Raw genomic sequence first — 22,861 nt, 5'->3', positions numbered from 1 at the left:
GGAGCTTTAAAAAAAAAAAATCAGATTAAAAATTGCAATCACAATTTTTATCTGAAGAATTACATCTTTTGCACTTTATGTTTATATTATTTTCGCTATGTTTCTCATAACAGAGCATGCTCTGTCAAGATTATCAGCGAATGAAGAAGTAAATTTCAGTGACTGTTTAAGAAAATTCCATGGTTTTTGCAGAAAGCAGCTTTCTAAAACATCATGTGAACAAACTCTGTTTTCTTTATGCCATTTCAGGGTTTAAGAGAAAGCTGTTTTACACCTGGGTTTGTGCCCGAGAATGCGGCTTATTTGATCATGTAAACGTATGTAGGTTTTTGAGTGTGTATGACTGTAGAAAAGAATGGATGATTAAAGTAGAGGAAAAATGTGGAGAAAACGGCTTACTGGTGAAGCCACACATGTACGCAGGTTATAGTACACCACTAACACAGCACATGTAAACATACTCTATGTTATCGCGTTAAGCTATTGAATGGCTTGGGAAAAATATATCACATGACATACCACATGTGTGCTGTATTACCTTGACAGCGTTCGTTCCCATTCACTTTAGTTGTATAGAAACAGTTTTCAATTTTGCCTATAATGTTCAAAATATACATTACTGTTATGCAATGCATTCTTTCTCTCTTTCTCAGTGATGATCAGTCGTCAGCAGCGGCGGGTTCAGCTCATGCGTATTCGTCAGAAGGAGGAGAGGAGGGAGAGCAGCAGGAAGAAGAAGAGGAAGCAGCCGCAGAACTCACACCACACACATGCTGCCAAAGCCCTGCACCCGGAGCCTGCCTACCGCAGGAAACCCAACCCTATACGACGCTTTGATGGAGATGTACTTTCTCCTGTGAGTCCACGCACACTGTCCTATACATGCATACTTGCTCAAACTTATACACATGTACTGGAGGGCAGGGTGCGAAATTAATGGGGCTTGACGCCAAAACAAAGTGACAAAAATGCCACTGAAACTTGAAATGTGATTGCAAAAGAATGCATCTCAGCGAATTCCTTTTTTTTTTAGCTTAGTTAATAATTCTAATTATTTGGATGGAGAATTTTTTCATCCCTTTACCGGTGTGATTAGAACGTTCAGTGCGTCATGTGATCAGCTGCTGAATTCAAATCCGCTTTTGTGCTTTGACTGGCTCTGAGCCAGAGAGACTTGTCATATCACTACTGTTCAGTGTTTTCAACCACATAATGTTTATTTTAGGTTTCAGACATTTAAATACACATAAGTACTAGCAAAAACATTTATAGTTTGTAAAATGCACACTGATGTCTATGGAAGCATGATCTGTTAGCATGATCATAACAAACAAAATATATTTATTTACATATATTTGAGAATCTAGTTAAACTTCCCCTGTGCTGAAAATCAAGTTTTTAATAATTGTGTGTCTATCTGGTGTTTTTAATATGCTTTAAGACAAACCATGTGCAAATTCATAAGTCAGTATGAAGTCAGAGTATTTACTCTTTAAAACTGCAGTGATCTAAAGACAGTTTCAAAAACACGGTTTGAAATCGCTGGTGTTTCTGTCGTCACAATCTACCTTGTAACCAATCACGTCAGCATGTGGGTGGGCTTTAGTATATCATTAGCTATGACCGCTCTGAAGCAGAAGAGTTTTAAAAGGAGGTTATCGCGGTATATTTTTCTGTTGATATGAAAAATCGGGTAGATTTAGCAATATAGCAGGTGTATGATGTTTGATGAACTATATGTATTTCTCCACTAATGTCCTGATTTCAAAGCATTTCTAAGGATACTGAATTATAGAAGGCAGCTGTCTGACTCGTGAATGGAAACATGGTTTGTAACATTAGCAACACATTATTATCTGTTTGATAACACTAGTCAAGCAAAACGCTAATCATATTTATTACCGTTATGTGTCCAGCGTTATAAAGAGCGATATCGTTGTGCAGCGTTTACCTCAGTAAGTTGACCAAGTGGATCTCTGAGCTGGTGTGAGCGAGTGGAGGCGGGGCTAATTAGAATATTCATAGATCCATGTATACTAAATGAGGCAAGGGTGTAGAGTTACATTCAAGCTATTTTAAGGCATGAAGAAATTTTATCCACAGGAAAAAACATTTTTCCACACTATTGTGCCAGTCATTATTTACTCACCCTCATATCGTTCTAAAATCCATAAGACTTTCATTCATCTTTGGAACACAAATTAAGATATTTTTATTGAAATATGCAAGATTTCTGTTCCTCCATTAAAGGTCTGTTCACCCAAAACTCTGATGCTTCAACACATTCATAAAGAGATTATAAAATAAATCCATACTAGTCAAGCAGTTTAATCCAAGTATATTAAAGAGACACTATCATTTTATATGATAAATAGATTTAATTTAGGCTTTTATTCACATATAAACATTGATCATCGAACCATTGAGGTTTGTTTTCGTGTGTCAAGCAAGTGCAGTTATACTTCTGTTTATTTTTGCTGTATAATGTAGTAATATTTAGCATCTATACCTATGATGTATCGGCCTATTTATGTGTTTTTCTCTCTGGCAGAGCTACATCCAGAGTTTTCGGGACAGACAGGTGGATGGACGTGCTTATCCAGTGGGCGGGCTGATGGCTTCGGGTCACACAAGTGTGGATATGGACTATGACTGTGGCTCTACCGTCCCCCTCACTTCTGGGGTTGGACCACATGTTCGGGTCTGACCACGCTCACTTATTCACAAATAAACGCGCACACACACACACACATCCGGTGCTGACCTGACCTGACCTTTGGTACCGCACGCACAGAGGTTTGGGTCTCCTCGGAACCGAACAATTAAAGCACTTCTAACTATAATACCGTGGTTGTATTAAAGAGCTGCTTTCACACACACATAATTACACTAATACACTTTACCTGAACATGTGCCTGAGATGTGGCATTCTGTTCACCTAATATTGAAACCATCATAAGGTCGTCAAAAAAAAATAATAATCTGGGTTCCATTCTGTCAAATTATTTTCTAAAAACGTCAGTGTGGTGAATTAGCGTGTTGCCCGTTCATCAGTGTTCATCAACGATATTGCGTTTCTGTTTGTTTGTGACAAATTCATCAGTTTGGTGCTGAATCTCGTCTTTGTACAATAACACTGACTCATTTCGAAGTCAGCCGCCCACCCCTCTCATAGTAATGTCTGTGGATTCCTCCGGTCAGTGTCCGTACTGTGAGATCCCGCATTCCGGCCCAGGACCGTACCAAATACTGCTGAGCAGGGGTGCCTTCGAGACACCAGTAAGAAACTCTCTCAGGAGAATATAACTCCTTAGCCTTGTTTCAGAAAGGCTGTAGGGCAAAGAGCCATATTACTGCTGATCAGAGCCACCTGGTCCACTCTGGGATGCAGAGCTGAACACCTGGTGATAAAACGAACGAGGACGAGTCAAGATGGTGGAAAAAAGTGAAGATGTTACTCAGGGACGGTGTGAATGTTGTGTTGTATTGGGGGAAGAACTACAAAGGACAAGGACACAGAACGACGATGCAAAAACTGTAGGTTTGTCACCATGACTGTTCAGTTACTGCTGTGTATAAAACTAGTTTGCAGTGCCATGCAAGTGAACATTTAACAACATCCTTCTAAAAAGAGCCCCGCAATCCCTTGGGGCAAACTGCATGACATAAACACCCCCATTTTTCTTTCCACAATGCGTTTTCATGCCCATCTTCATACAAATAATTGAAATGAGCAGATTCTGCCATGGTGTCTTTCTCTCTTAAATTCTGCAAAGCAGAAAAGTCTATGTTATGTACATATAATGCACATTTAGTATATCCATTTCAACATGGCCTCTCATATTTATTAGATATTGGTTTAATTCTAATTAATTGTTTTTCAAAGGATTTTGAGTCCTGACAGGTGAATGGATGGTGGTATTTATTAGTTTGTTTAATTTGTTCGGTTTTATATGCCGAGTAATGTTTCTTTATAACTTACTTTCTGATAACGGAGCATAGTCTTAAAGACAAGAAGTCCTCATGCAATGAAACCTTTGACAATCTGACATCAACTTTTTTGTTTTTCTTTTTTGATTTTTGACACTGTACAACAGCATGTGTTTGTATGGGCCTGGTTATTATAGTAAAGTTTGTGAATTCACTGTCTCTCTCTTGTGGTCTATGATTTATCTTTCCATGCATTTTTATACTACATATAGGAGCTGAACGATTAATCGTAAAAAGATGACGATCTCGATTCAAACACCCATGCGATCTTATTTCTAAATGGCATTGGTTTCCCTGTCTGAGCCAGGGAAAGCAAGTGAACCTCACAGTATTGTTATTTCTGTGTTACAAATGTCCAAATTATCACAGAATTACTGAGATGAAAGTTTATAGTTTGGATATAAACACAGAAGTCTATGTTAGTGATCAAAACTGAGCAAATAACCTTTTAAAGGTGCCATAGAATCAAAAATTTAATTTACCTTGGCATAGTTGAATAACAAGAGTTCAGTACATGGAAATGACATACAGTGAGTCTCAAACTCCATTGTTTCCTCCTTATAGAAATCTCATTTGTTTAAAAGACCTCCGAAGAACAGGCGAATCTCAACATAACACCAACTGTTACACAACAGTCGAGATCATTAATATGTACGCCCCCAATATTTGCATATGCCAGCCCATGATCGAGGCATTAAACAAGGGCAAAACGTCTGGATCTGTGCACAGGTGAATCATCAGACTAGGTAAGCAAGCAAGAACAACAGCGAAAAATGGCAGATGGAGCAATAATAACTGACATGATCCATGATATCATGATATTTTTAGTGATATTTCTAAATTGTCTTTCTAAATGTTTTGTTAGCATGTTGCTAATGTACTGTTAAATGTGGTTAAAGTTACCATCGTTTTTTTACTGTATTCACGGAGACAAGAGCCGTCGCTATTTTCATTATTAAACACTTGCAGTCTGTATAATTCATAAACACAACTTCATTCTTTATAAATCTCTCTAACATGTTAGCCATTACCCATTAGCCACAGAGCACAGCCTCAATCTCATTCAGAATCAAATGTAAACATCCAAATAAATACCATACTTACATGATCTGGCGCATGCATGCAGTATGCATGACGAACACTTTGTAAAGATTCATTTTGAGGGTTATATTTGCTGTGTGAACTTTGTTTATGCACCGTATTATAGAGTCGAGAGCTCGGGGGCGGGGAGCATGAGGATTTAAAGGGGAAGCACATTGAATAGGCGCATATTTAATGATGCCCTAAAATAAAAATCTATGTGGTATTTTGAGCTGAAACTTCACAGACACTTTCAGGGGACACCTTAGACTTATATTACATCTTGTGAAAAAGCGTTCTAGGGCACCTTTAAAACTAACTTGGAGTGTCAATAGAGGTTGTATCGGTTACATCGTTACGCCACTAGGTGGCGACAAGACAGGGTTGCCAGGTTTTTACAACAAAACCTACGCAATTGCTACTCAAACTAGCCCAATCGTGTTTCAGGGGGGTCCCCACAGTAAAAATCGCATTCCGGGGGGTAAAACTCATGTTTTTGGCAGGGTTCCCCTAGTAAAATTAAAAAAAAAAAAAAAACACGGCAATAATGTAAAAGGGTTAGTTCACCCAAAGATGAAAATTCTGTCATTAAAGCAGAACTAAGTAACTTTTTTTACCTTCATAAATAGTTAAAAGTCCTTACGATGGTTAATTGATTTGTAGTGGTGTGTTTGAGGCGTGCACTAACCCCCTCTGGCACGTCTATGCCAGAATACAGCACTTGCAACTTGAGCTGCACCGACCCGAAACAATCTCGCCTCATGTTCACGTTCACGCGAGAGTGACAAAATGCTTTATGGTAATTCAAAAACAATGTATATATCATGTCTTTATAAGACAATTTCGAAAATTACCCACCTCCATCGAGTGTACTGTATTTGCAAATTACCCACCTCCTCTTTCTTGTACTGTATTTGCAAAACTACTGCGCTGGCGAGTGTTGTAGTCATTGTAGTCCAGAGCTGCGCTTGGAGTATTTATGACAGTGTCATTCACTGAAGGGAACTGTAGGGGGAGCTTCGCGAATCTTGCTAAGTTCTGCTTTAATTACTCACCCTCATGTCATTCCACACCCGAAAGACCTTCGTTCATCTTCTGAACACAAATTAAGATATTTTTGATAAAATCCGATGGCAGTTTGATACACGCTCCGAACCACCGATTTGAAACTAAAGATTCGTAAAGCTTCATGAAGCAGTGTTTTGAAATCACTTATCACTAGATATTGTGGAATAAAGTCTTTTTTTTTTTTTTTTTTTGGTGCACAAAAAGTATTTTTGTCACTTCATGACATTAAGGTTGAACCACTGTAGTCACATGAACTGTTTTAAATGTATTTAGTAGCTTTCTGGGCATTTGAAAGTGTAAATTATCTTGCTGTCAATGCAGGCCTCACTGAGCGATCGAATTTAATCAAAAATATCTTAATTTGTGTTCTGAAGATGAACGAAGGTCTCACGGGTGTGGAACGACATGAGGGTGAGAAATTAATGACAGACTTTCCATTTTTGGGTGAACTAACCTTTTAAATGTAGCCTAATTCCGCAGTGACTGTGAAAAATGTAATTTACATTAAATGATTCATTCAAAAACATTGATTCATTCAATAGGCTAATGAACAAGTGAAGTAGTTATGAGTGAGTCATTGAATCATTCATTCAAAACCATTTTTTAAATAATTAAATTCAATATTTTTAAATAGACTGTAGTGCAGCGGTTATTTTGTTTAGTTGTCTGTTCAAAATCGTGGGAGAACCATGATCTCTTTGGAAAAAATAAATAAATTGTGATTCTCATTTTATCCACTATCGCACAACTCTAGAAAAGACACACAAACACAGAGGGAAGACATGATAATAGCATGTGTTGGTTTAGGTATCTGTAGTTTATTTCTTATGCTCAGTACCATCCTCCATTTTGTTAGCCTAGTCTGCTTTGCGCCTCTCTCCATTTACTGCACTCGCCCCTCCTTTAATAATTCCCTCATTCTTTTACTTTATTTGAAACTTAAAGTTCAATCTTATCTTACATCTTTCCAAACTGACATACTGGACTTATTATTAAAAATACAGATTTGAAAAGAAAGTGAACTCTCTCTTCTCCCACTCATGCAGATGTGCTCATATCACTTTTAGGATGTGTGGAGGAAAAAAATACAGAATATGATTAACTGTCCTAAAGGTTTTATTTTCATCTTTGTTTGATTCTTTAGTTGCAGCTCTGCGTCCGAGGTTTACATGATGTCCTGCTGGTGCTGTGTAGATTCACTCACCACCTGTAGGGGCAGTAGAGAGTTTTAAATTCAAAGACAGATGGAGAATCATCTCTTCCTGTCACCAGGCAATTTGTGAGGAAATCACTCCTGTAAAGAATGTCTTGGTTTGGCTTACAGTATATTATTTAAGTACTGTAATCAAATATTTTGAAGTTTTATTTGAGTATTTGACCACAAAAATGTCCAAAAAATGTGATATATGAGGGAGAACGAACGAGGAAGATACTAAGGTGAACTGAAATGTTTAAGTGTGTGTGTGTGTGTGTGTGTGTGTGTGTGTGTGTGTGTGTGTGCATCAAACCTCTCCGTCACGTGTCTCGATGGTCTTGATCAGGAGAGTTTTCTTTGAGTGCATTTCAGATGCTCTCTGTTGGTGCTCTGGACTCGTCTCTGTTGAAAATGATATTAATAAAAACATACACTACCATTCAGAATTTGAGGTTAGTACGATGTTTTTGAAACAGTTCTCTTATGCTCACTATGCTGCATTTATTTGATCAAAAATACAGTAAAAAGGTAATATCATTACAATTAAATGTTCCTGTAATTGCAAACATTACTCATTACTCCAGTCTTCAGTGTAACATGATCCTTCAGAAATCATTCTATGATAATCTGCAGCTCAAGAAACTCAAGTAACATTTTACAATAAGGTCTCATTAGTTAATGCATTAACTAATGAGTAATACATTTATTACAGTATTTATTTTTCTTTGTTAACTTTAATAAAAAGCCTACAACTGTTCGTTCAAGATAGCTCAGGTCCATTAAATAATATTAACAGATAAAACATTTGATTTTATTCATGTATTAGTTATGAAATTAGCACTGACTAAAATAAATAAATGCTTTAGAAGCTGTTTTGCAGTTTTCATTGTTAGTTCATGTTAACCAATGTAGTTAACTAATGTTAATGAATAGAACCTTATTGTAAAGTGTTACCAACATTTCTTATTTTTATTGTTTTAGTTGAAATATATATATATATATAATTAGTGGGTACGGAAAGTATTCAGACCCCCTTAAATTTTTCACCCTTTGTTGTATTGCAGCCATTTGCTAAAATCATTTAAGTTCTTTTTTTTTTTTTTTCTCTCTCATGTACACACAGCACCCCATATTGACAGAAAAATATATATATATAATATTCTGTTTAACCCTTATGTTGTGTTTGGGTCTTTTTGAATGTTAGTTAATCTTATTGCATTGGACTTACTGACTTTGCTCACACAGGGTATAACTAGGCCTACTTCTCTTTTTTTTTTTTTTTGATAATTTTTGTGCTTTTTTTAAAAAAATATATATTTATTTTTATTCCTACCTCGTTGTTAAACTTGTGTTGTTCCCGGTCAAAAATTACCGGCCTACAAAAAATAGCTTATAAAAATAAACACAAAACCTGTCTAATTGAAAGAAAACAAGTTGACAAAAAGATTGGATCCAATATTTGGTGATATATAAGCTATTTTTTTGATATACAAGCGATTTATAAGCTATTTGTTTGTAGGCTGGTCATTTTTAACGGGGAACACAACAAGTGTGACATAATAAAAGCATTTCAAAACAAACTTCCTGGTTAAGCATTGATAAACAATGCAAATGTGTTCCATATTTGTTGGATATTGACAAAATTATCCACACACAATGTTTTCACTCAAAAACTCAGATTAGATTAGATCAAAAAGGCCTACAATCAATCAGTTCCAAAAATAAATAATAATTGAAAAAAAATATTTGTTCATAATATAGCATAGGCCTAACAAGTGATTTGCAAGCAATTTTTAAAAGGCCGGTCATGACCAGGAACACCAAAGGTGTTTCAGGATTTTCAACACAGCGTAAGGGTTAAATTGACTCAATAACTAAAAAATAATTAAATAGTGTCTTCAAAAATCATACACAGGGCATCACAAATTGCATTCAGTCAGGTACAACGCCTCCCTGTGGCCTCTGAGGAAACACATCTACAACATTTCTAGTTAAAACTGCAAGGTTTTCATCTTACCTCTAAAGCTTAAAGTGGAATACGACTGCATGGGCATCACAATCCTTTAATGTGGGAGAGGAAGGAACATAAAAAAAGTAAGAAAAAGCCATCGGAGTATGTTAAAAAAACAACAAAGACACATCCGTGTCCTTTGCACCTGCTCTCCTCTCCTTCCAGCAGCTTCCTATAGGTGGCGATCTCCACATCCAGGGCCATCTTAATGTTGAGCAGGTCCTGATATTCTCGCAGGTGACGCGCCATCTCGTCCTTCATGTTGGCGATCTCCGCCTCCAGCCTGGCGATGGTGTCCTGGAAAGCATTGGCCTCACGACCGTGGCGATCCTCCATATCTCTCATCTGCCTCATGAGAGACTCGTTCTACAGAGTGACAGAGACACAGATGAATGACACATGAAGAAAGACAAAAACAGAACCATCCACATCAGATAGAGCAGATGAACGCACCGTGCCCTTGAGGGAGTCGATCTCACAGGTGTAGGACTGGATCTGGTGTCTGTACTCCATGCTCTCCAGCTTGGATTGTTTGAGAGCCTCATTGTTCTTGCTCACTGCCTGGTTAAGGTCTGACACCTGAGGGTGAAAAGGCAAAGGTCAAAGATCAGCAGGTTCTCTTTTCATTTCTCTCTTTCTTCTGTCTCACCTTTGACTTGTACCAGTCTTCAGCCTCTGCGATATTCTTCGCAGCGATGCCCTCATACTGAGCACGGATGTCCCTCAGGGCAGCAGTCAGGTCTGGTTTGGACATGTCCATCTGGATCTGGACTTGGGTCTCTTGCATCTGGGCCTGCAACTCACGGATTTCCTACACAGAGAGGAAGAAAAGGCTTGTGTTTGTGCTTGTTCTAATAAAGCAGCACGGCATTGTTGATAACAGGACTACTGGCAGGACTAATCTCAAACATCCACACACAGCTGGCCCTGAAACAGAGGCCCGTCATGCGGCGTTTTAAAGTAGCTGTGTAATCTTCAGGAACAGATGCAGCTCTAATAGAGCTCTGAGATTCACTCAGCTCAGCAGTGCCGGAGAAGCTACTTTGAAACTCTAACTTTCTAAGCTTTAAAGGGTTAGTTCACCCAAAAATGAAAATAATGTCATTTATTACTCAGCCTCATGGTGTTCCACACCCGTAAGACCTTCATTCATCTTCGGAACACAAATTAAGATATTTTTGATGAAATGTAAGAGCTCAGTGAGGCCTCCATAGCCAGCAATGACATTTTCTCTCTCAAGATCCATAAAGGAACTAAAAACACATTTAAATCAGTTCATGTGAGTTCAGTGGTTCAATATTAATATTATAAAGCAACGAGAATATTTTTTGTGCACCAAAAAACAATAATATCTCGTGATGGCTGATTTCAAAACACTGCTTCGGAGCTTTACGAATCGAATCAGTGTTTCAGAGCACCAAAATCATGTGATTTCATCAGTTTAGCCGTTTGATAGGAGATCCAAGTGATTGATTTGATTCGTAAAGCTCTGAAGCAGTGTTTTGAAATCGCCCATCACTATATAAGTCGTTATTTTGGTTTTTTTTGGCGCACAATAAGTATTCTCGTTGCTTTATAATATTAAGGTAGAACCACTGAATTCACATGAACTGATTTAAATATGTTTTTAGTACCTTTATGGATGTTGAGAGAGGAAATGTCATTGCTGCGAATGCAGGCCTCACAGAGCCATCGGATTTCATCAAAAATATCTTAATTTGTGTTCCAAAAATGAATGAAGGTCTTACGGGTGTGGAACGACATGAGAGTGAGTAATAAATGACATTATTTTCAGTTTTGGGTGAACTAACCCTTAATCTACTTGTAATTTAAAGTAGGTATAGTGAAGCAACTTTTCTGGGGGAAAAAAGTTACTAATTAAAAAGTAGCTAGATTAATGCCAGTTAAGGAGAGTATTTTGAAAACACACTCTAAAAAATGTGGGGTTAAAAACCAAGTTGATTCCATAGATTGGAAATTAAAATCAGACACATAATTACTAGAGGCAAAGTGGGCAATACAGTCATTTATAAACAATAGTTGGGTTAAATAAAACTACCCAGCATGTTGGGCAAACATTTAACCCAGCTGCTTGTTTTGTCCATTTTTAACCCAACCAGTGTATAATTAGTCCTATATTAGGTGACTTTTGGGTTGAAGTTAGTCTCATGTATGTACACAAAAAAAAAAATGCTGGGTTAAAAACAACCCAAGTTGGGTTCAAAAAGGACAAACGGTTTGACCCAACCTGCTGGGTAGTTTTATTTAACTCAACTATTGTTTAAAAATTACTGTATTTCTTGCTTAAAATAAACCCAAAGATGGAAATTAACATTTATTAATATGTTTAATAGATGGACAATAATTATTATTCATTAAACTTATTAATAAAACTTAAATTGCTTATTAATAAATGTTCACCTTTTGATTATTATTGTTTCCTCTAGTAATTATGTGTCTGATTTTTAATTTCCAACCTATTTTGGGTTCATTTTAAGTCAGCCATATAGTCATTTTTAAACAATAGTTAAAATAGTTTAGTATAAAATAGTTTAAATAAAACTGCTCAGGACGCTGGGCAAACATTTAACCCAACTTGGGTTGTTTTTAACCAGCATGAAATAAGTGAATTATATCATGTAAGTACATTTATAGACACTTAATTTAAAGTAGGTCCTTTATCTGGTACAAGAATAGGTACATTTAGATGAAATATCTTTTTTTTTTTTTTTTAAACAAAAAAAAAAATACATATACGCTACCATTCAAAATTTTTAAAAAAATAATTACTATGATACTTTATAATAGCAAGGATTAATTAAGCGTGTCAGTAAAGACATTTATAATGTTACAGAATATTTATTTTTCCAATAAATGCTGTTCTTTTGGACTTGGATCCTGAAAAACAAAATATCACAAAAATTGATGATAATAATATTAAATGTTTCTTGAGGTATTAGGATGATCTCAGAAGGATCATGTGACACTGAAGACTGGAGTAATGATGCTGAAAACTCAGCTTTGATCACAGGAATAAATTACATTTTAAAATATATTCAAATGTAAAAAAAAAAAAAATATATATATATATATATATATATATATATATATATATATATATATATATATATATATATATATATATATAAATATTGTAATAATATTTCAAAAAATTGCTGATTTTACTGTATTTTTGTTCAAACAAATCCATCCTTGGTGAGCATTAAAAAAGACTTCTTTCAAAAACATTAAAAAATCGTCCTGACCCCAAACTTTTAGTGAACAGTAATGTAACTGAGTGTAAAATATAGTGACAAACAGCAGAATTTAACCAAATATTGCACTACAAAAAATCCCCAAGTAAAAGGATTCAAATGAATTGGTGAATCGTTTGTGAAGAGATTCATAAGCATGAGCTGTCTGACTCACTGATCGACTAATATGAGTTACTGATTCACTAATATGAATAATTTTCAACCAAAAAAGTGATGAATATCACTTTGTGTGAGAGATCACTTTCTTCTCACTTTCCAATACTACATAAATCAGTGAATATTTTTTTTTTTTTTTTTTTTTTTTTTTTTGAGACACAGGACACAAAATGTGGTACAATTTACCTGACTGACCTGGAGGCTGTGTTTGTGTGACTCTACAACGTTTCATTACACTACAGTATACTTTTTGTAAAGTTGGTTACTAGAAAAAGCTATAATATTATTAGTTAGTTTGTGTGTGCACCACTAACCAGGAGAAAAGTCAAATGGCACAGACAAAATAAAATAAAAGTCTTTAAACGTGCTGACCTCCTCGTGGATCTTCTTGAGGAAAGCGATTTCTTCCTGGAGAGTCTCTACACGTCTTTCCAGATCCAGGCGGGCCAAAGTGGCAGCATCCACGTCCTGAGAGTGGATGTGATACCAAAATAAATCTATGCCACACTTTAATATCCATTAATAAAATCAAGAGGGGGGGGGGGGACTCACTGCTCTGAAAGCAGACAGATTATTCTCTGCCTCCTCCCTCAGTGCAATCTCCTCCTGAAGCCTGGCGAGAAGAAAAGGGAGAATGGGAGAGTAATGCATGTCATATTTATTACAACCAGCCTCTTTCCTTTCCTTTTATAGGCCGAAGGTGCACAACAACTTCACACAAATGCTCTTCACACTGGAAGGTGGAGTGGGGCCAGCACTTTTAGGCTGACTAACTCCTGAATAGGAAGTAAATCTAGGCTATTGTAAACAACATGTTTGAGAGGACAATAGCTTACTTATTAAGGGAGTTTCCTTAAGCCTTTAATAACCTCTCAAGGTCTGATGTAGCTTTTTATTTAGCTCATAATTAGGCCGGATGAAGTCATGTTTAAATCATTTCTTAGCTTGGCCACTGCAGAGAGAGGTCATTTGAAACTCTTTTCAGCATGAAATAAAGAACACATTAGAACTCTCCAGTGACCCTGTAACACCTGTGCAGAGGTCTCTCAGCCGGACTTATCAAACCCATTATATAAATATTATTTTCCTTTCAAACTGCATTCATTTGCCTGTATTATATTAACCCCTCCAACAGTTATATTCTGGAAAAAGTCATTTTTCCAGACTACATAAAAAAAAAATACTGGGTTAAAAACAACCCAAGTTGGGTTGAAAATGGTCAAACCTGATTTGTGATTGGATTGTTTTAACCCAGCGGTTGGGTTAAATGTTTGCTCAATGTGCTTGGTAGTTTTATTTAACCTATAACTGCTGATTAAAAATGACTATGGCTGGCTTAAAATGAACCCAAAAAAGAAAATTAAAAATCAGACACATAATTACTAGAGGCAACAATAATAATCAAAAGTAGAACATTTATTAAAAAGCAATTTAATAAATGTTTATTGTTTAATTATTCTTCATTAAACGTATTAATAAATGTTCATTAATTAAACACATTAGTAAATGTTAGTTTCCAACATATTTGGGTTCATTTTAAGCAAGTAATACAGTCATTTTTAGGTAAATAAGCAGGTTGGGCAAATATTTAACCAATTCACTGGGTTTGTCCACTATATCCCAATTTGGTTTTTTTTTAACCCAGCATTTTTTAGAGTGTAGTGTGTAGAGATATTTCATGAAATAAACTGCTTTAATATAGCATAAGCTTTACAACCTTAAAGAAATTAGTTTAAATTCAAGCTGACATCCTCAACTGGTCATTTTCTCTCCTCCAGTTGTTAAATAGTAGACCAAGAGTAGCTGTGATTTAGTCTTCACATTGTGAAGTGTGATGTTTGTGTTCCTCTCAGATTATGTTACCTTCAACCTTATCTAATGAGAAAAGTATTTTACAATATGCCGATTTCATATGAATTTGATTTGTATGAAAACGTATGGTTTTTAGAAAAGAAGCAAGAAGGTCCACCCCTAATCATAACCATATGTGGGGCTTAAGAAGAACATAAGGAAATGTTCAAATGAGATCGTATACATGCGAATTAGCCAGCAATTCAGCAAAACATATCGATTTGCTATGAGTGTTTATGAGATGTTTCTGACGGGGAGAGATCATGTTCGTTCCACTGTTGGCTCTGAAAGACTCTGGATTGTTATGTGAAGCCCTGTGTTTCTAAATATGTGGACTGGCAGCTTCACTAACACGAAGAATACATGCATAAAATTTGCACATATTTTTGAACAAAATAATGTGTTTTTCAGCTATATTCTTTCAAACTGTAAAATTTATTCCATTTTTGAATGCTTAAAGCAGGTTTGCTGCATGGTCTTAGATGGCCTCCCAGCCTGGCTAAGATGGTCTTAAGCTGGTCTACTTGGACTCCCAGTCTGGCTAACTAATATCCATGGAACCTTTCCATTGCACAAAAGTTTCTTTATAGTGGAAAAAGGTTCTTTAGATTATTAAAATGTTCTAAAATGTTCTGGGGAACCCAAAATGGTTCTTTGGAATCTTTATTTTCAAGAGTGAATCTGGAGTTTAGCTGGACAGCCAACTGTTTTCTTGCTGAAAAGTGTCCAAGACCCATCTAAATCTAGCCTGACTAGGAGACTTAGGCTGGTTTAAGACGTTTTTTCCATTGGAGTATTCATGCTTCATGCGTCTTACCTGACTTTCAGTTTCTGCAGGTCATCTGCCAAGTTGTCCCGCTCCACCTCCACACGTGATCTGTGATTGGTCACCACTTCGATCTCTCTCCTCAACTCCCTCATCTCATCTTCGTACAGGTCGGAGATGCGTGTGGGCTCCCGCCCCCTCAAACGCTCCATCTCAACCACCAGCACCTGATTCTGCTGCTCCAGCATGCGAACCTTCTCGATGTAGTTGGCGAATCGGTCATTTAGGTGCTGAAGCTCAGCTTTCTCATTAGTGCGTGTTTGGAGAAACTCCTGGTTGAGCGCGTCTGCCAGGCTGAAGTCCAGTGTCTCACCCATCCCGCCATAGGAGCGGGTATAGCCCGCGGATAAGTTGGGCATACTGTAGGAGGAGGCTCGATAATTGGAGAATCCTGGAGAAGAAGTGGAGGACTTGGCGACCTCGTAGACTCTGGAGCTGATCCTAGAGCTGCCGGACCCCCCGGTGGAGGCTCGGCCAAACATAGAACGGGTCATTGGTGGCGTCAGATAGCCGGGACCGCCGAACATTCGACGGTATGAAGAGGATGAGGAGGAGGCATAAGAGTGGCTCATGTTGGAGCACGAGAAGGACAGACCAGATGAATACAAACACCCTCCGGAGAGGACAGAGACAGAATGAGCGCAGGGCATGATCATCTGTAGCTATTTGTAGGCTTCTGTCCCCTCCCTCCCTCCCCAACTACCCCAAACTCCTTCAGCCCCACTCTCACTCTCCCATCCCACCCTCAGATTATCTCTACCATCCTATCTCTTTCACTTACTGTCCAGCTGTCTCAACTCTTGGCAAGAGAATAATGAGCTGATTGATTATGAAGTGAGAGAGAGAAACTATTGTGCCCCTCATCACAGTTGTGGACTTTAGATCATAAACTGCAAGCTTGGGAAATGACAAATATATGCATTTTTTCAACCTTTTTTAAGGGATAGATCAACCAAAATGAAAATGGACTCATCATACTCACCTCCCATGTAGTTCCATAGGTATGACTTACTATCTTTTGTGAAATTCAAAAGAAGATACTTTGAGAAATGTCTGGGTTTGTTGTTGTTGTTGTTTTGTTTTTTAGACACCAACTTTCACTGTATGGGCGAGGGTTATTATAGTTAACAAGTAATAACCAGGTACAAGTAATGAGCAGTCTGTAATGGAGTGCAGCAGAGCAGCATCAAGAATATCAAATATTTGGGGGGACAATTTGGTCACTTATAATTATTGAGGAGGACTTGGTTACAGTCCTTTCATAAGTATGGGCTTTATTTCATTTACTTCCTGTTTTACAACCAATGAGGTTCATTCTCATGTTACACAGCACGTTTGAGCTTCAGCAAGAACCAATGAGGTTCATTCTCGTGTTACGCATCGCGTTTGAGCTTCAGCAAGAACCAATGAGGTTCATTCTCGTGTTACGCATCGCGTTTGAGCTTCAGCAAGAACCAATGAGGTTCATTCTCGTGTTACGCAGCACGTTTGAGCTTCTTCAAGAACAAATGAGCTTCATTCTCATGTTACGCATCGCGTTTGAGCTTCAGCAAGAACCAATGAGGTTCGTTCTCGTGTTACGCAGCACATTTGAGCTTCTTCAAGAACCAATGAGGTTCATTCTAGTGTTGCGCAGCACGTTTGAGCTTCTTCAAGAACCAATGAGGTTCATTCTCGTGTTACGCAGCACGTTTGAGCTTCTTCAAGAACAAATGAGCTTCATTCTCATGTTACGCATCGCGTTTGAGCTTCAGCAAGAACCAATGAGGTTCGTTCTCGTGTTACGCAGCACATTTGAGCTTCTTCAAGAACCAATGAGGTTCATTCTAGTGTTACGCAGCACATTTGAGCTTCTTCAAGAACCAATGAGGTTCATTCTCGTGTTGCGCAGCACATTTGAGCTTCTTCAAGAACCAATGAGGTTCATTCTCGTGTTGCGCAGCACATTTTAGCTTCAGCAAGAACCAATGAGGTTCATTCTCGTGTTGCGCAGCACATTTGAGCTTCTTCAAGAACCAATGAGGTTCATTCTCGTGTTGCGCAGCACATTTGAGCTTCTTCAAGAACCAATGAGGTTCATTCTCGTGTTGCGCAGCACGTTTGAGCTTCAGCAAGAACCAATGAGGTTCATTCTCGTGTTGCGCAGCACGTTTGAGCTTCAGCAAGAACCAATGAGGTTCGTTCTCGTGTTGCTCAGCACATTTGAGCTTCCTCAAGAACCAATGAGGTTCATTCTCGTGTTGCTCAGCACGTTTGAGCTTCAGCAAGAACCAATGAGGTTCATTCTCGTGTTGCGCAGCACGTTTGAGCTTCAGCAAGAACCAATGAGGTTCATTCTCGTGTTGCTCAGCACGTTTGAGCTTCAGCAAGAACCAATGAGGTTCATTCTCGTGTTGCGCAGCACGTTTGAGCTTCAGCAAGAACCAATGAGGTTCGTTCTCGTGTTACGCAGCACATTTGAGCTTCAGCAAGAACCAATGAGGTTCATTCTTGTGTTACGCAGCACGTTTGAGCTTCAGCAAGAACCAATGAGGTTCGTTCTCGTGTTACGCAGCACATTTGAGCTTCAGCAAGAACCAATGAGGTTCATTCTCATGTTACGCAGCGCGTTTGAGCTTCTGCAAGAACCAATGAGGTTCATTCTCGTGTTGCGCAGCACATTTGAGCTTCTTCAAGAACCAATGAGGTTCATTCTCGTGTTACGCAGCACGTTTGAGCTTCATCAAGAACCAATGAGGTCCATTCTCCTGTTTCGCTGCACATTGACTTTGCGTTTGTTCTCGTACATCAAGCAGGTTCGCTTAAGCTTCTGTTTATATTCTCTGATCAAATCTTTTAAATGTGAATAAAAGCCTAAATTCAATCGGTTCATCATATAAAGTGATCATGTCTCTTCAAAAAATTTGGACTAAACTGCTCAATTCATATGGATTAGTTTTACAATCTCTTTATGAACTTTTTGAAGCATAGTGGTAGTTGTGTAGCTGTCCATGGAGGGACAGAAAGCTCTCAGATTTCATTAAAAAAATCTTAATTTGCATTCTGAAGTCTGACGGGTTTGGAATGACATGAGGGTTAGTAATTAATGAAGAATTTTAATTTTTGGGTGAACCAAACCTTTAAGCTCAAAAGCAAAGGGTGACTTTGAGAATAAAATCACTCCTCAAAGAAGTTTAATTTATTGATTGGGAAAAATGAAAGAGCATTTTCATTGGAATTCCATAAATTGCCTCAATGATGTCACTGCATTTCTCTGCCATTTGCAAATGCCCTGACAACAGCTTGAGAAAATGTTCTGTTGAATGCAGCACCTAAAGCTGGTAAACAGATGAGCACAGATTGAGCAGAAGGTTTATCTAAGCTGCCTTAAAAAGGAAAGGCATGAACCGGAGAGCAGGGGATGTATGACTGTGTTCCTTCTCTGGAAATGGCAGAAGAGATCATTGTGTCATTATTGATTATTTCATTTGCATTGTCACTACTGAAGAAGAACAGCTGCAAGAAAAGCTGTTTAAAGTTTTGTTTTAGAGTGTTGCATTTAATGCCTTGCCCAATGCATTTAAATGATTCATAGCCTACATTGCAAAGCCTTCAAAATAATAATTAGTGCATCTTAGTTTTACTTAACTCATTTTATTGTGGGAGGGACAATTAAACATTTTGTAATATTGTAATTTTTTTTCGCACATTTTCATTAAATCACAAATAATATTTTGAAATCAAAACTATTGTTGTGGACCCCCTATTAAAGACCTGCATCTAGCAATAGTATTAATAAGATAAATAACCTAAGATATGCATGTAATGACAGACATATTTCTGAAGATGATCTGAATATACTGAAAAGTGAAGATCAATGCCTGCTTTCCTATACAATTTTTAATAATGTAAAGTGTGCAGGAATTTCAGATCTTTTGTATGAGTGATCAAATAAGGCATATAAATTGTTACAAGCCTCTGGTGGCTGTCTATGGTTTTTGTCAAACCTATTTATAGCGAGTGTAAGAGGACTGGAATTCCATCATTACAAAAGCTTCTCTGGAAGCCTTCAGCTGACAGGAGAGAGACTACAGGTGACAGAGGATATAAACATCTTCTTTTCTTCTCTCCAACTCTCCTCCTGTTTATTCACCTCTTCTCTCAGCCTCTTCTATCTCCTTCAGCTCTATATAAGGTGTACAAGTAGTTATTTGAGCTGAGCAAGACATCACCAAATACTGAGAATGTTTGATTTGATACAATGATGAAGACAAGTTTTGTATTTAAAAGTTCATTTAGCAATGTTTGCTATTGGTAATGCTACATTCACGCCGCTAGGTGTCAGCGTAAGTTGAAATGACATATTGATGAATATATATGGCCTTAGGAAAACAGTGAACAGTAGGAAACATGCATGTAAGGGAGTAAATACAGGAGAAATATGGTAAAGTCATTTCAATGTGCCACACTTCCTGCTGCCAACAGGTGGCGCTTTGACTGTAACTGAATATTGTCATGTAGATGTCTTCATGTTAGGACTATTATGTCAATTTTCACCACTTCTGACACATGTGCAAAGTTTCATGAGTTTTCAAGCATGTTTAGGCCATTAAAAATTTTATTCATTTTGGAGAAGAAGAATAATTGACTGAGCGATTATAATAAGGTCCTCACACCACCGGTGCTCGGGCCCTAACAAATAAATAAATATATATATATAAATGCTGTCCAAAACAGATCAAACTGCCTTTAAATCCTTGGCAACAGGAAAAACCGAAAAACAGTTCCTGTTTTCTTTGAAACTGCTTTAATTAGAGTGTGACCTTTCACTATCAGATATGGCCATGTTATTATTCACATAGAAGCTGTGACATTTCACTTTTGCTCTGTGCCTGAATAAAAATATGCTGTGGTGGAAAATGTCACACCCTAAATGTTCAGGGACATACAGCATTCATTGCTGCCAAATATCACTCATATAAGCTTGATGTCACAATTAGAGTGGATATGAAGAAGATGCCAAAACAAACAAATAGAAATAGTATTTATTAAACAAAACAAACTCAGCATGTAACACACAATCAATGCTCAAACTGAGGGACTTAAATACACAAGGATAATGAACTCAAATACAGACAGGTGTGCTAATTAATCAAATGATGAATTGCCATGACAACTAAGGAACAAACAGGAACATAGAACAAAGGAAACAAAGAAGAGCAAACTAAAAGTCCTCAAATACGAAACCAAAATAAACTAAACTAAGCATAACTGTGACACTTTAAAATCTAAGAATTCATGGATTAGATAAAATAGGACACAAAAAAATGTCAAATGTATAGATGTTTTCAAAAGAATGTTACAGGATATCTCCAAACAACAATGATTTGTACAACTGTGAAAAATGCTATATTATATACTGAAGTTTTGTGAATCGAAACTTCCTTCAGGGCTGTGTGTGCTCCTGTGATGGGAAGGGGGGAAGATCATGTTTCTAAATATTGAATTGCAACCAGGCAACAGTACAAAAACATAGACATACAAATACAACTAATGTTTTTTGGTTGACATAGTTTAATGTTGATAAGTATATCTTTTCGATAAGTACAGTACAGTCCAAAAGATTTTTAATGTTTTTAAAAGAAGTTTCATCTGCTCACCAAGGCTACATTTATTTAATTAAAAATACAGTAAAAAACAGTAATATTGTGAAATATTATTACAATTTAAAATGATCAAAGCTGAATTTTCAGCATCATTACATCATTCTAATATGCTGATTTGCTGCTCAAGAAACATTTAATGTGTACAATTGTACAAAATATTTGTGTACAATATTTTTTTTCAGGATTATTTGATGAATAGAAATTTCAAAAGAACAGTGTTTATCTGAAATCTAATCTTTTGTAACATTATAAATGTCTTTACTGCCACTTTTGATTGATTTAATGCAGCCTTACTGAATAAAAGTATTAATTTCTTTAATTTCTTTTCAAAAAATAAAAATAAAAATTCTTACTGACCCCAAACTTTTGAACGGTAGTGTATAATGCTACAGAAGCTTTGTATTTCAGATAAATGCTGTTCTTTTGAACTTTCTATTCATCAAGGAATCCTGAGAAAAAAAAAACACACAACTGTTTTCAACATTGAAAATAATCATAAATGTTTCTTGAGCAGCAGATCATCATATTAGAATGATTTCTGAAGGATCATGTGACACTGAAGACTGGAGTAACGATGCTGAAAATTCAGCTTTGATCACAGGAATAAATTACTTTGTCAAATATATTTAAATAGTACACAGTTATTTTAAATTGTAATAATATTTCACAATATTACTGTTTTTTACTGTATTTTTAATTAAATAAATGTAGCCTTGGTGAGCAGACGAAACTTCTTTTAAAAGCATTAAAAATCTTAGTGGTTCCAAACTTTTGGACTGTACTGTATATATTTTTAGTATGGCTTTTAGATTTGATCAATTAAATATTTTGCTCTAGATTTGAATTTAATCTTGAAATTTGATATTTAGTGTTTAAACAATGATCTGGCCTAAATTACTAAAATCGCACTTTTGATTTAAAGCTGAAAATACTGGATTGTCTTTTGCATTATGGCATGATGTCAAAGGCTGTTTCTCATTCAATGCATTATATAGGCCTAATGCACAGATTTATATTCGAGCAAAACTTGTGCAGTGGGTATGTGGACTGCCATTATAAGAGCTATTGTACCTCCAACCACTAAAGGGCGCGAGCGTTCTTCTGCTGCCTGACCACAGCAAATCCCCACAGCTTCCTCCGTTCATGGTTCATGTCCCGAACTGAATGTGAAAGTCCACTTTATCATATATGCAGGTAAGGAAGGCTGACGGGTAACTTTTAAAGTGCTGTGACTTTTGCATAGTGTTCCTTGTGTCGTATTTCCGCTATTCTGCAAGCGCTGTTGTTTTGTTATCTAGGTATCGACTGTGTGATTGGTGTTTTTTTGCATTTGTATTTTATTTGGGTCGTATTCGTGTGCATTAGCTTACTAAAGTATGATAATGAAAATCTCCCAAGATAAGAATGCATTTGTTTTCACGCTGTTACTAATAATAGAGTAGCGGATTTGAATGTATCTATGTAACGCTATATGTCTGACAGCTATTTTTGCATCTGCTTAAATGTACTGTTTTTTTTTTTGTTTTTTTTTACAGTCTTTCATCATGAAAAGCTCCAAAGAAGCTGTGCAGGCCGCTGCCAAAGAGTTTCTCACTTTTGTCAATAAAGGAGTTTCACCATACCATGGTAAGAAATGCTGTATATTGAGCTGTGAGCTATGATGACAGTGAATAGAGAAATGCATGAAAGCTTGAGCCACACTTTGTCCATAATATGATTAACCAACTTTACAGTCTGACTAGATATGAGTCTTGAACATTGTTC

The 22,861-nt window shown here is 36.9% G+C and overlaps 3 protein-coding genes across 6 annotated transcripts in view; 2 read left to right on the top strand and 1 right to left on the bottom strand.

Annotated features, from left to right (window-relative positions):
• tmem198ab (transmembrane protein 198ab) overlaps positions 1-4,139 on the top strand; it is a 28,594-nt gene extending 24,455 nt beyond the window's left edge. For all 3 annotated transcript variants that reach the window (XM_067373641.1, XM_067373639.1, XM_067373642.1), the window contains 2 exons: positions 654-856; positions 2,552-4,139. In XM_067373641.1, the coding sequence (XP_067229742.1) occupies positions 654-856; positions 2,552-2,707 (359 nt within the window). In that variant the 3' untranslated portion in view covers positions 2,708-4,139. The remainder of the gene's footprint in view (positions 1-653; positions 857-2,551) is intronic.
• A 2,839-nt stretch (positions 4,140-6,978) lies between these two features.
• Positions 6,979-16,088, bottom strand: desmb (desmin b). Its single transcript, XM_067373832.1, has 9 exons — positions 15,444-16,088; positions 13,328-13,388; positions 13,148-13,243; positions 9,994-10,155; positions 9,798-9,923; positions 9,490-9,710; positions 9,351-9,394; positions 7,647-7,735; positions 6,979-7,345 (listed from the first exon to the last, which is right to left on the bottom strand). Exons 1-9 carry the CDS (start codon positions 16,022-16,024, stop codon positions 7,304-7,306), a joined length of 1,422 nt encoding a protein of 473 aa, XP_067229933.1. The 5' UTR covers positions 16,025-16,088; the 3' UTR covers positions 6,979-7,303.
• A 6,124-nt stretch (positions 16,089-22,212) lies between these two features.
• dnpep (aspartyl aminopeptidase) overlaps positions 22,213-22,861 on the top strand; it is a 16,100-nt gene continuing 15,451 nt past the window's right edge. For both annotated transcript variants that reach the window (XR_010893471.1, XM_067374105.1), the window contains exons 1-2: positions 22,213-22,291; positions 22,633-22,723. Coding sequence is in view for 1 of the 2 variants with exons in the window: in XM_067374105.1 (XP_067230206.1) it covers positions 22,286-22,291; positions 22,633-22,723 (97 nt within the window). In the remaining variant the exon portion in view is untranslated. The remainder of the gene's footprint in view (positions 22,292-22,632; positions 22,724-22,861) is intronic.

The sequence above is a fragment of the Chanodichthys erythropterus genome, chromosome 21 (genome assembly GCF_024489055.1).
Source record: "Chanodichthys erythropterus isolate Z2021 chromosome 21, ASM2448905v1, whole genome shotgun sequence".
Classification (NCBI taxonomy): domain Eukaryota; kingdom Metazoa; phylum Chordata; class Actinopteri; order Cypriniformes; family Xenocyprididae; genus Chanodichthys; species Chanodichthys erythropterus.
The sequence above is the reverse complement of the archived record's forward strand: the minus strand, read 5'-3'. Positions and strand labels throughout refer to the sequence as shown.

What these genes read in the sequence shown, in the direction of transcription:
- desmb (XM_067373832.1), bottom strand. Translation starts at nt 16,024, where the DNA reads ATGAGCCACTCTTATGCCTCCTCCTCATCCTCTTCATACCGTCGAATG. An exon ending in AAGACTGGTACAAGTCAAAG is followed by an intron (nt 9,924 to 9,993) that starts GTGAGACAGAAG and finishes TTTCACCCTCAG; the next exon opens with GTGTCAGACCTTAACCAGGC. An exon ending in TCGACTCCCTCAAGGGCACG is followed by an intron (nt 9,711 to 9,797) that starts GTGCGTTCATCT and finishes GTCACTCTGTAG; the next exon opens with AACGAGTCTCTCATGAGGCA.